Here is a 13,400-nt window from a genome sequence, read left to right on the forward strand (position 1 = left end):
GAGATCATGTGTGATCTCACTGATGGCATCAAGAGGACAAATCATCATGAACGTACAAAAAAAAAAAAAAAAAAGGATGCATGTTGCAAGTCTCATTGTTGTAGAACTCAGCAGGGAGTAGAATGGGAAGCAAACTATAACTACAGTGGTACCTCGGGTTACAGACGCTTCAGGTTACAGACTCCGCTAACCCAGAAATAGTACCTCGGGTTAAGAACTTTGCTTCAGGATGAGAACAGAAATTGTACGGCGATGGCGCAGCAGGAGGCCCCATTAGCTAAAGTGGTGTCTCAGGTTAAGAACAGTTTCAGGTTAAGAACAGACCTCCAGAGCAAATTAAGTTCTTAACCTGAGGTACCACTGTAGTGGGCTCTGCCTGTCATTGGCTCTGGCGCCACCTACTGTTGGCCTCCCTGCCTTCTGCCCTATGGGGCACCAGCCACCACTTCCAAGGAGAAAGCACTGAAAGATTTTTGGAAGGGTCAGCTGGGCCAACTGGGGTGAAGTGGGCTATTGGAGCTGCAAGGATTTGCCTGGTTGTGTGTCTAGTTATTGAGTTGGAGGGAGGTTTATAGCCCCAGGTGCCGTTTCAGATGCTAAAGCAGGCATCACCAGCCTTGGTTTCTTAAGCATTCCCAGGGTCCCTTCCAAGTCTACAAATCTATGATTCAATGAAAAGGGGATTTGACAAAATCACAGAGGACCAAGCTAGGACCAAGCTGTCACGCTTTGTCCCCTGCCTTGAGGACACCTCTGCAGCCACGGCAAGATGAAGCCACATGTGCACATATGCAGAGGTTTATAACTTTCTGGCAGACAAAACGTAGCTCCCATTTGAACTCGAACTGTGCTTTCATCCCCCGGAAAAGCTGCCCTCCTCAAGACCCATGCTCAGTCCCATTTTAAAGATCTCAACCATCTCATCAATTAACCCTTTGTAATGGGAATCCCCCCATGAGACCCCACACCCTTTTCGCTTTGAAGCCCAGCTCCCCTGACCCTGCATTTTTACATGTTGAGCCAACAGAAGAAAACAAAAAACCCTCCCAGCTACTTTTGCGCTGCCAAAGCTGGATTTTCAAAACTTTTGCGAATACTGTAAATCAACAACTGTTTCCACCTGCCTGCTCTATCCCTACAGTGTTTTGCCCAGCTGGTATCGAAATGACTCAGTTGTGATAAATAACCACAAAAAATGATGACAGTCGTTTGCTAGCATGTTGCAGAAAGCTGGGCTTTAAGTGGGCTTCTTGTGCATGGGTAGTTTGGCTTGCTGGAAGCAGAGACAGAACGGCAGATTTGCATCGAGACACACTGTGCTACGCTCACCAGGATTTTGACTGCATTTGCTGGGTAAGAATGGAACCTAAGCTGATTTAGGAGCACCAATCTCTGCTCTGGAAAGATATCGACTCTGCCCTGGAGCTCATTTCTGTGCAATAGATTCACTGAATTCCCCAACATTTTTTATTGTCCGGGCTCCTCTGCAGCTTGACCCAAATAAATGTTGCAGGTGGTATTGCATGGTAACTCCATGGGGGGGGGAGGGATGGGGGGGAACCCCTCCACCTGCTCAAGATCTACATGCCAAACTGTTGCTAAAGGCACAGGAGCAAGGACAGTGAGAAAGGTTTGGCAACCTCTAAGATCCATCAACTATAACTGGGACCAATTCAGACTACTTTTTATTTAGCTTTTATTTTATTGTTTTAGTGTTATGTTCACTCAGGAAGGCTTGATATGGAATGTTAGAGGGATCTTGGAAAAATGATGCCTGTGATTTTCTCCAGTGTGAGTGTGCTCAGGTGTGAGCAACTAGGCAAAACGGCAGAAGACGCCAGTCTGGTTCCAAATTATTTCATTCTGTTGTGGTTTCCCTTGCAGAACTGTATGGCAGCAAGAAACAATCACCCCAAATCTATCTGGTGAAATGCTGGCTAATTCATGTTTGTGTGTAGGGCCAGTTTAGTATAAAGCATTTTGCTAATGAAGAACTAGGTATTTTTTCTGTTAAAATGTCTGTGTGTCAGGTGTATTTGTTGTGTTTTTTAACCTCCTTATTGAAAAGTCAAATCAACTTTCTCTCCACTACACCAGACAAGAAACAGTTGATGGTGTTATTGGTGGGAATGTGTGTGTTCGTGTGTGTGTGTGTGTGAAATAATAATTGAGCTACTATTAAACCCACAACTACCTTTCTTCAACCTCGATGGGGTAATTTTCAGCTGGATTTTTGTTGCAAGAGTAATATATATATTTGAGTTTGACACCCACAATTTCAATTCCCACTTTGCCCCTAGTTTCCCTTTGTTCTGACCCAAGGAAAATAAACCTTGAACTACTTTTTGCTTTGATTAGCCGATCCATGCTTTGGATTGCATTTCCTTTTTCTCTGCCAAAGTTGTGGAGGAGAGAGAGAGAAAAAGAGAGCGGGAGGGAGGGAGAGGAGATTTCACTAAGCTAAATGTTTTAGCTCCTCCCGGCAACTTCAGCTGTGCTCTGGCTTGGCAGTGAGACTCGGATAAGAACAGGTGAACTGTGTTGGGAGCTGGCGAGGCACGGGACTTTCCGGCGCTAAGCCCCGGCAGCTGCTGGCTGGAGCCAGGAGCCATGTCTCCACCAAAGGGTGGAAGCTCTCGGAGGCATCTCCTTGCAGCTGTGCTACTCTTTCCTCCAGAAGAAACTTCCAAGCATCAGAGCAGCGTGCTGGAAAGAGAGAGTCAGACTTCCTGGAATGCAAGTGGGCTTTTCCTGTGCTTAAAACTTTCTGAGGATTATTGCAATGTCTCTCTCTCTGTGTGTGTGTGTGTGTGTGTGTGTGCGCGTGCGTGTGTTGGCTTCTTCAGTCTTGCCTATCTTGCTCATCCCTTTTCTGTCTGTGCCCATCCATCCATCCATCCATCCATCCATCCATCCATCCATTGCCTTGATCATCCATGTACTAACTAACCCACCATGTCCTTTCACTAAGAAAGTGTTTTGTCCATCATTCATCCATTCACTAAAAAAGTGTCCTGTCCATCATTCATCCATTCAGCTGATCTAGCCATCTACCCACACTATCCATCTGCAAAGTGTTTCCCACCCGCCAGCCATAAACACCCACAAACTGGTGTGCCACCTTCTCCATCTCCCTATCTGCCCCCTTCTTTCCTCATTGATTTTGCTTTGTTTTGGTCTGATAACAAAACTCCCTCCTTTCTCTTCTTCTGGCAGCATTGGGATGAACAACTCCACCACCTCCGGGCTGGTGGTTGGCCAGTGCCGGCTCAACGACCCTGTGCAGTTCATCCTGGTGCCAGCCGTCTACTGCCTTGTGTTGTGTGTGGGACTCCCGGGCAACGTGGCGGCCTTGCTGGTCTTCTTACAGAGCGGACGGGTGAGGAAGGCTATCCGCATCTACCTCATCAACCTGACACTGGCGGACATCTTCTTCAACCTCACGCTGCCATTCTGGATCCCTTACTATCTGGCTGAGGGGCATTGGGAGCTGCCGGAGGCCTTCTGCCGCTTGGCTGGAGCCACTTACTACTTGGCTACCTACAGTGCTATGGCCTTCATGACGCTCATCAGCCTGAACCGCTACTGTACTGTTGCCAAGCTGGAGATGGCTTTGAACAGGCCCTTAGGGGCACTAGTGGGCTGCGCTGTGGCCTGGCTGCTGTGCTTTGCCTGCGCAGTCCCCTCCTTGCTGACCCAGCAGACCTACCAGGTGGAAGCAATTAGCATGAAATGCTTTGAACAACACTCAGGGAGGAGGAGTTATGCCTGCGCCATGGTGGTTCTGTTTGCAGCCTCCTTCCTGGTTGTGTTAGGGGCCTACATGTCCATCATGAGATCTCTCTCGGCCTCAGCCGGCACCTGCCAAGGTGGGCACCGCCGACGGGCACGTGCCATGGTTCTGGGCATGCTGCTGGTGTTTGTGGTCTGTGTGGCACCCTACCATCTTTCTCTGGTTCCCTGGGTGGCTGACCGCATGGCCAGTTCCTTCTGTAGCCCTCCGTCTTTTTTGGACAACCTGCACATGTTGAGTGTGGCTCTGTTGAGCCTCAACAGCTGCATCGACCCCCTCATCTATTGCTTCTCCATCAAACGCTTCCGGACTGATTTGTGGACGATGGTGCGGAAGGTCGTACGCTGCCTCCCGCTCCCCTCAGCGGTGCCGCCGCCACCACCAGAAAACAGATCTCCACCCAATATTCGGTCATCATCCTTAACTTCCTCATAGCTGGAGTGAAGGTCCTTTAGATGGAACTATCTCAACCTCCCTTTCCATCATTTGGACTTGATGTTTTTGAATTTGATATTGCCTACAGACCTCTTTTTGACCAGACTGTGGCTTGCAAATACCATTTCCCTGTCTATCATCCACATGGAATTCATGAGGTTGAAAGGGGGTTGGGTTGGCAGAGCTTATACAACCAGGTTTTTCCAACCATGGTCAAATCAAGTGATCCACAACTGGTGCAGAGGTAAAGCACAATTTTAAAAGGATCACACAGAAATGGCTGGAAATGGGAACAGACAGTGAATGACCTGGCCATAGCTGTAAAGCTCCAGTTAATAGATTATTTTCCTGGATGGCTTCATCATTTTAGTTCAGTGGTATGCAACCTTCAGCCTGCAGGCTGAAACAGGCCTTATCAGATTTTCCCATTCGGCCTGTAAGGCTGTTTTGGCCAAGCCCCACCAAGCTGCCTGATGCCCACCTGATGTCATATAACAGGGCTGGGGAACCTCTGGACCTTCAAATGTTGTCGGCTGCCAATTCTCATCAGCCTCAGCAATAATGGTCAATGGTTAGGGATGATGGGAGTTGTAGTCCAGCAACAACATCTGGAGGGCCACAGGTTCCCCAACCTGGTCATAGAGGTGTGGGATAAATAAAGATGCAGTTGCGGTTGGTTGTTGTTGTTTTTTTGCAGGAAGTGATGATCAGCTGATCAGTGGTACTTGCAAATCCCTGTGCACTGACCTCCACATGCACCAATCCTCAGCGATTGCTGGGGCTTTCAGCGTGCTGTTTGTGGGATTTTGGAAGCCCTGTGCCTTTGCTTCCACCGTTGAAACTATGCAGGCAGAAACGGACCACGTGTTGTTGTGATGTCAGATGATTGACAGGTGGGCGGCTCCAGCCACCTGTCAGATTTGACCCATGAGGATTGAGGGGGATAAGAATCTGGTGGCTGGAACCAATGTCCCAACCCCTGTTTTAGGTTAGAAGTTGGCAAATAGGGGGATGTTGACAAATGTGCCGACTCTTCGTTGGCCGGATATGGTTCAGGGTGTTCCAGATGCTGACATAGGAACATAAGAAAAGCCTGCTGGACTCTGTACTGATTGCCCATCTAGTCCAGCATCCTGTTCTCAGCCAGACGCCTCAAAGGGAAGCATGCAAGCAGGACCTCTCCCCTCCTGTATTTCCAGCACCTGGCCTTCAGAGGCGGAGTGGAGGCAGAACATACTCACTGTGACTAGAAGCCCTTGGTAGTCTTATCCTCCATGACTTGGCCTAATAATGGAGGTCCTCCACCCCTGAAGGCCACCCTCCACTTCCCCCTCTCCCTTCACATTAACGTCCTTTTACTGTTCACAGACATTGCGCAATGAAGCATCTCCTCCCGCACATCGCATCATCTCTGCCTGGGTCAGCTTCTCTTGTTCCTTCAGCCGCCCCAGAGTCGGCTTCTTCCTTCCCTCCCCACAACTTGCTTACCTGCTTTGACTTTTGGAAATGAACTCCAGCTTGCTTCTCTGGCTTTCAGTGGTGCCTCACCCACCAAGCATCTTGCCTTGGCTTGGCCTACTCTCTGAAGGAAGGCCAGACTGAAACTTGCCGGTGCTTCACAGATTAAAAATGTAGAAAGGACCGAAACATTGTCTTGGCCTGCTGTATGTGGAGTTGTCAGCTTTTTAAACATACCCTTATTGCTGTGCCTTTAATCTCGGACCAGATCACTGCCACAGGTTTTACCCAGACATTCCTCCTGACTGAGCCTCCTCTTTTAATTACTGTACTGTGTTGTTTTAATGAGATCGTTTTATTGCCTGTTTTATTTATTTATCTATCATTACATTTCTATCCCGCCATTCCCCGGCCCCCCCAGGACTCAAGGTGGCGTACATCATTCTCCCCCTCCCCATTTTATCCTTGACAACAACCCTGTGAGGTAAGTTAGGCTAAGAGACAGTGATGAAGCCTGGTTGGCCAAGTCCTAGTCTGATACTGTAACCATTATGCCACACTGTCTATGCAGGTTTCTATTCCAAGGTTTTGAGTGGTTTTCATATTTCAGTGTTTGAATTGATTTGTGTACTTGTAAACCACCAAGAAGCCTATTTTGACATTAACCAGTATATACAGTGGTACCTCGGGTTACAAACTCTTCAGGTTACAAACGCTTCAGGTTACAGACTCCGCTAACCCGGAAGTAGTAACTCAGGTTAAGAATTTTACTTCAGGATGAGAACAGAAATCACACAGCGGTGGCCTGGTGGCAGCGGGAGGCCCCATTAGCTAAAGTGGTACCTCAGGTTAAGAACAGTTTCAGGTTAAGAACAGATCTCTGGAACAAATTAAGTTCTTAACCTGAAGTACCACTGTAACGTAATCATAACTGAGAAAAAATGTAATTGCTGGAGCTCCTGCTACTATTGAAGGCACAGCTACAGGGAATGGTTGAAAAGCTGGCAACTCTGGCTATAGATATCCACTTTTTTTTTTGCAACAGACAGTTGTGTGCTGGCTCCTCCTGAAGCAGGAGGTGGCAGTAAACTGGCCATGAGCACATTTCCCTTCCCCCCACCCTTTTAAAAAAAGCATCAATGAAAACAGGGGCAAGATACAGCCAGGGACACATACCAGTGAATAAACACTTTCCCACACCAATGGGGACAGTCGGTGGGTGGGTGTGTACTCCTTAGAGTGGCAATTTATCCATCACCAAAAAAGAAAGAAAGAGGACAAAAGAGGATACAGATTTGCATAAAATTTGCATGTGCTAATTTATATGTACAGATGCAAACTTAGAAATGATTACTGTAATTTAAATAGAAATACAGTTCATCTCTCCATAGTAGGGAAGACTGTGACCAGGTGTCCTCTGTGCCTGCCTGCTCAGTCTGTTGTCCAAATGCTGATGGTGGTGGCTGGCCAACTCTGAGGCCTCTCTTGCTCTCCCTCCTTATGGTTCTTGTATCGTTAAATCATTCCTGGACTGGACACCCCTTCCATTAAAGCAGTAGTCTTCATCTGGGGACTTGTTTCTTAATTCTGTACCGTCTATTTGCTTGCTGCTGCTGCTGCTGCTGTAACCCACCTGAGATCAGGCCATGTCCCACCAGCTGAAGACCAATGAAACAGGACGGTTTCAAACAGACGACTGGCAGCCCTTCCAGTGGAGGACCGTCCTCTGTAAAGTTGGACATGGGAGCCACCCTGATCCCATAGAAGAACATGGGACTTCTCCAGTGCCAGATTTTATTTATTCACTCTGGCCTTTTGAACAGTTCTCCATAATGTCTGCAGTGCCAATCACCTTTCCTCAAGCCAGCGGCAGACAGACCACCTAGGAGAAAGGCCACTGCTCAGTGGTTAAACACCTGCTTTGGAGGCAGGAGTCCCCAGGTTCAATCGCTGACATCTCCAGGTGGAGCTGGGAGGGAACCCAGGCTGAAATCCCAGAGAGCCAGTCAACAAAGACAAACGCTGAGCTAGATGGACCCATGGTCTGATTCAGTATAAGGCAGCTTATTACATCCCTATAAAATTCAAATAAGAAACCAGAGAGCCACGATTTCAAAGGTTGACCAGGCCCCTCAGCATGCCTCCCAAGCAATGCTCTGGGCCTGGAGTAATCAAACAGTAATTATTTTAATTCTTCTTATTAATTCTTCTTAATAATAATAATAATAATAATATCATAATCATCAGTATTGTTTCCATTACGGCTAAATTTCATTACAATAAAAATGGAACCACATGTCACAGTCACTGTACAGTAGTTTGTTTTGTCTTAACGAGTGGAAAGCCTTCTGCTTCTAGGCACATTGCTAAGAACTAAGATGTGGACAGAGGCTGAGATCGAGAGAAGACCGCCTCTCGGTTCCCTGGCATGGCATTGAGAAGACAGGCCGGGCACCAAGTGTCGGAGGTGGGTCGCCATCCCTTCGTGTCTCTAAGCTACAGGCAGATCTCAGCACGGTGGAGGCCCCGATTCCTGGGAGAAGCTCCTGAGATCCACCTATTTTTCAACAAGTTACTAAGACATGAGGTTGTTGTGGAATTCTTCCCACTGACTGGACAAGACTTGGCCCAGGGGGTTGAAAAGATTTGGGTGCACATCCCACTGGGATGTCCTCCTGCACTGAAATGATGGTGCAGTCCCCATTCATTTCAGAGGGACTCATGGAAGAGACATTCTTTGTGGGTTGTGCCCATGATAACTAAGGTTGTTTGGGATATATAGATAGAATCCTTAAAAAAAAAACAAAAAACCAAGGGGGGAAAAACACCTTATGATAACTTTCATAGTTGATACAGTCATGGCTAATAAAATTAACATGTTGGATCTAGACTTCTCCATGCATGCTGCAACTGCGTGTACCCTCCCAATCTGTCAGACCACAACTCTTGTCAGCCACAGCTGGCATGACTGGTGATGGGAGTTGTGGTCTAAAACATCTGGAGGGCACCAGGTTGGCAAAGACTGATTTATGCACAAAAAGGAGGCCAATGAGAATAGGAGGTTGCCAGGAAGAGCAGCACATTAGACACCCATGGAGGAAACTAAATAGTACAAAATTCAGCCAAGATATGCATAATTCCCAAGGCCTGTTGGAGATTAACACAGGTTAATGTGCACAATTCCTTCTTCGTGGAATGGTTATGCACACATTCTCCATGAACCCTAGTGAATGTGCACAGTGACTGGACTGGTTCTAATGCACATTAACAGCTCAACTTACATTTTCCTTAACACACACACACACACACACACACACACACGCACACAGAGCAATCTTGCCCTCTTCGGCTATTGGGTGGAAAGTCTATGTTCTGTCAGACAAATAATTTCAATGTTTATCTTCTCCAGGATTTGATTTAGAAAATAGGGTGGACTGTGCAGTCCTGTACACGTCTAATCAGAAGGATGCCCTATTGAGTTTAATGGGACTTAATCCCAGGGATGTGGCAATTGCAGCCTAAAAAATAACTGTTAGGAAAGCCTTTTTCAGAAATGTCATTTTAGAGGCTATTTATCAAAACAAAGGACTATTTCTTTTTTAAAAACAACCAAACAACCAAACCACAAATGGCTAGAAATTTGGGTTATTCGGTCTTTTCCAATGCAAAATAAAACAAAAATGCAAAGGGTTTGGGATGAGCCTGGTAACAGTTATCAAAACTCTTTTAAAAACAGCAGCAGCAGCAACTTCCTTCTGATAAGTAAACACTGCAATTTTATGCAGAAAGAAAGAAGCATGATTTTTTTGTGGTTTTTTTGTATGATGGTTGATACTAGATGGTAGATTTTTTAAGGATTATATGCCCTATGGGTTTCTTGCTAGTGCTACAGTTATGTGATTAAAAGTTAAAATTTTATACTATACAGTTATATATCCCAACCAGCCTTAGCTGTTGTGCTTGTCGGTCACTCAGAACCCTTCAGTATGGAAGTGACGTTAAAACCTTGCAGGTGAGGGATGGACGGCAGCCGCTGAAATTATGAAATATCACTTCCACCTTGTGCCCTGAATATGGTTGGTTTGGGGAGCTCCAGACAGCACATTGCTTACCCGTGGGATTTCCCAGCATCTATCAGTCAGGAAGTTCCATACAGTCCAGTCACGGCAGCCAATCAGGGATCATGCTCCCAGAATGCCAGGTGGCACACAGTCCCTTGCCCTTGATTTGGGCCTGTCCTTGCTTGCGAAAGTGTGGCGAAGAGCAGGGTCCGTGGCACGTCTTCCATGGACTCCTTCCGGACGAGGTGGAGCCTCTCCTAAGTCAGCAGTGGAGGGTGAGATTAAAAAGGCGCCTCCAAAAGGTTTTCACAGTGCGGGGGTGGCGGTGGGGCTCCTTGGTTTTGAAGCCTCAAAAAGTAGCACTTAGCTTCATCTTCCCCCAGATGCCGGATTGCCAAAAATCCCTGCTCCCTGCTTTACTTGGATATGGCACCCAACTGCCTCCATAGATGGAAGAAGCTTGGGCAAACTCTTCCCCTACAACTCCATGGAACATGCTACATTGTGGGTGCGCTGGGAAGGGAGGGGGTGTGTGTGGACCACGTGACTGTGAGCAGGAAGAAAGCACAAGCATGATAAAGGATGAGAACTTTGGGGATCACCAGGAGGAGGGCACAGAGGAACCCAAAAGTGCTGGGTCTCCATCAGCAATGCCTCCTGACATTTTTAACTCACTGGCAGCGTATGCTCAAACCCAGAAAACCAAGGACTCCACCCATACCACTTCTCCCAACCCTCACTACTGGAGGCGGCACTTACATGTAGGCTGCCCTGAAAGATGGGAGGCTTAGCGATGAGGAGATATCAAAAGGGGTATGTCCAGCCCTTCAGTGTCTTGGCTACAGATGTGTGTGATTTTTGTCCCCACCCACCCCAGAGTAATTCTGCTGATTTCCTAAAACGTTTCTCTCGAAATTCTTAAAGATGCTTTTGCCTGAGCAGGACCCTCCAAATCTACCTCGAATTCAGTTTCGGGGTGACATTTGGTGGTGACTTAGAGGTGTGTGGAACTCCCCTCCCCCTGAGAAATTTCATACATCTTATTGAAATTCTTGCACCCTCTTTGTAGACATTTGATATGCGAGCAAGCCCCCCCCTCCCAGCATTTTGCTTTGCATTCATCCAAATTGGGTAGCACCCCCTAGTTTTGATGTTTTGGAGATATAAAGGTATAAAGAAGAGGAAAGATCTTAACTTATTTGCAGACCTGCTCCTTTTACACTGTATGTGGATACACAGATTATTTGAGTCTCCATCTTGGGCATTTATGAATGTGCTACCTTTGCGGCTTTATTTATTTATTTATTTATTTATTTATTTATTTATTTATTTATTTTAAAAGACCCCTGTAGCTTAGTGCTAAGATGCAATGAACTACTTCTTTCACTTTCACAAGAATGCTTCATACTGTGCCACAGCAAAGGATAGACTGATATGGGAAACTCTGCTACCGAAGAGGCTCACCTGTTCACTGTCCAGGCACTCTCTGGTGAAAGCCAGTTGCAACTAATGCCCACTACAGTACTTTACCTCTAAAAGCACTTCAGTGTGGAAGGTGGGAATGCTCAAAAGCAAATGGAGTTAGTTTACTCTCCACTGTGTTGGTGGGGCAGACAGCACAGGAGAGAAATCTCTGTTGAAATTCCCTCCTGGACTGAATGAACGTGCTTTGAGATGGCAATGAGGGAATGTCTCTTTTTGTGAATTGTGCCCCAGAGATTCAGGACACACCTCAGTGGTTCAACTTGGTCGACAAGAGGCACAAATCCAGGCACGAAGTCTGGAATCAAATCCCCACTAAAGGCAGCTGTACACAATCAAACACCCTTCTTCTTCTTACAGTTAGTTTTTTTTAAAGAACAATTTGTCATCACTGAAGCTCACTCTTGCTGACATTGGACTGATTTCTATGAAAAGAGAGTCACGGATAAGTGACTTTCTGGTGACCTTGGCCTGTATTGATGAAATGTTGTAAAACAATTGCTCTAAAAGGCACAGGGGAAAAAAATAGGAATGGTGCGGTCGTGCTTTTAATGTCCTTGATATTTTTAATAGAAAAACAAAAAGTGGAACTTCTTAGTGGCATCACACAGGGCTCTTACGAATCTGGTCAGAGGCCTTTCAAAATACCACTGTGCCTCCAGCCTTCACTGCATCCTTTTGACTCTAGGCCAAATGGTTTTCAAAGTGTGTTTTGGGGAACCTTCAAGATGGCTGGGTGGTTTCTCAGAGGTTCCTCAATAAGAGGACTTGGAACAGTGGACTGGTTTTCCTGAAAGAGTTCCAACCATCATCACGAGGCCTGGCGCCACCATGTGGCATGGTCAGGTAAATGCTGGGGTACATCCCACTAGCGGTGCCTAGTCCCCTGCTCTGGTCCCTTTGGTGGCCACTTGCACCTGACATTCTGCCTTGTGGGTGAAAAAAAGAAAAAAGGCCATCACTACAAAAAACTCTGTAGTGGCCATTTTGTTAACCTACAGTGTGCTAGAGCTAGAACTTCCTATGCATTGTGGTGAAAAAAAGACTGAGGGGACAGGTGTCCACTCAGATACACCCATAGGAGGAGGACTTGTGCTCTTCAACCTTGGGTTCTCAAAACTTGTTGGGCTACAACTCCCATTCTGTCCGAACTTTGTCTAAACTGGCTAGGGGTGATGGGAGCTGTAGCCTGACAGCGTTTGGGGCCCTTATGTTGAAGAGTTTTGACCTGTTGCAATGTGCATGGGTTCAGTGGCCTTTGTTCAGCCTTGGCAAACAGAAAGATGTGGAAGAAGAAGAAGAAGAAGAAGAGTTTGGATTTGATATCCCGCCTTTCACTCCCCTTCAGGAGTCTCAAAGCGGCTAACATTCTCCTTTCCCTTCCTCCCCCACAACAAACACTCTGTGAGGTGAGTGGGGCTGAGAGACTTCAAAGAAGTGTGACTGGCCCAAGGTCACCCAGCAGCTGCATGTGGAGGAGCGGAGACTCGAACCCGGTTTCCCAGATTACGTGACTACCGCTCTTAACCACTACACCACACTGGCTCTTCCCTCAAGGTAGAAAACTTGAAAGCTGCTGGCTGAGGCGAATGCCAGCCTCACACCACTGTCCCATTCCCAGGACTGGGTGCAAGCAGCGGAGACTGGAGACAGGAAGGAAAGGGGCATCAGAGCAACCAGACAGGTTGAAAGGCTCTAGGGCAGAGAAGGCAGGGACTTTGCTAGCAGCTCCACCTATCTGCCAGCAGAGGGCAGTGTTGCATTTCTTTATAAGGCAGCACTCTGTGGTCTTCAGAAAGGCTCACAGATAGATTGGCTACTTGCTTGCAGCAAGGCAGACATTTGTGGGATGTCTGGTGTGGGTCAGAAGGTTTAATGGCGGAGCGTCTCAGGGTGCTTCCACATGGCCAGAATGGGCATGATAAGGATAAGGGGGGGGGGAGGAAGGTGGAAAGGTGGGTCTGCATGCACTGAATGTTGGGAGCAGTAGGATATTCCCCCACCCACAAATAATATCGCTTCATATACCCCACTAGATGCAACTCTTGGAGATGACCTTGACAATGAACTATTTCCCCTACAGTCTCATCACTCTGTTCTAAGACAGGAGTGGAGAACCCCTGACCCATGGACCCCTCTCTAGGGTCCTCTATCTCACTTGTGGGACTCTC

At 47.1% G+C, this 13,400-nt stretch overlaps 1 protein-coding gene across 2 annotated transcripts; it reads left to right on the top strand.

Annotated features, from left to right (window-relative positions):
* Positions 1 to 791: 791 nt before the first annotated feature.
* Positions 792 to 4,346, top strand: LOC309536695 (platelet-activating factor receptor-like). Of its 2 annotated transcripts, none has more exons than XM_082230857.1 (2): positions 792 to 1,925; positions 3,217 to 4,346. In XM_082230857.1, exons 1-2 carry the CDS (start codon positions 1,768 to 1,770, stop codon positions 4,226 to 4,228), a joined length of 1,170 nt encoding a protein of 389 aa, XP_082086983.1. In that variant the 5' UTR covers positions 792 to 1,767; the 3' UTR covers positions 4,229 to 4,346. The 2 variants fall into 2 exon arrangements, with proteins under 2 accessions (XP_082086983.1, XP_082086984.1); XM_082230858.1 differs by having other exon boundaries at positions 792 to 1,353.
* The last annotated feature ends 9,054 nt before the right edge of the window (positions 4,347 to 13,400 follow it).

This window comes from Podarcis vaucheri, assembly GCF_965113315.1.
Source record: "Podarcis vaucheri genome assembly, chromosome: 7".
In the NCBI taxonomy this organism is placed as follows: domain Eukaryota; kingdom Metazoa; phylum Chordata; class Lepidosauria; order Squamata; family Lacertidae; genus Podarcis; species Podarcis vaucheri.

Coding starts and splice junctions, on each gene's coding strand:
- LOC309536695 (XM_082230857.1), top strand. CDS start 1,768: ATGATGCCTGTGATTTTCTCCAGTGTGAGTGTGCTCAGGTGTGAGCAA. Junction 1,926..3,216: donor AATCACCCCAAATCTATCTG/GTGAAATGCTGG, acceptor TTCTTCTGGCAG/CATTGGGATGAACAACTCCA.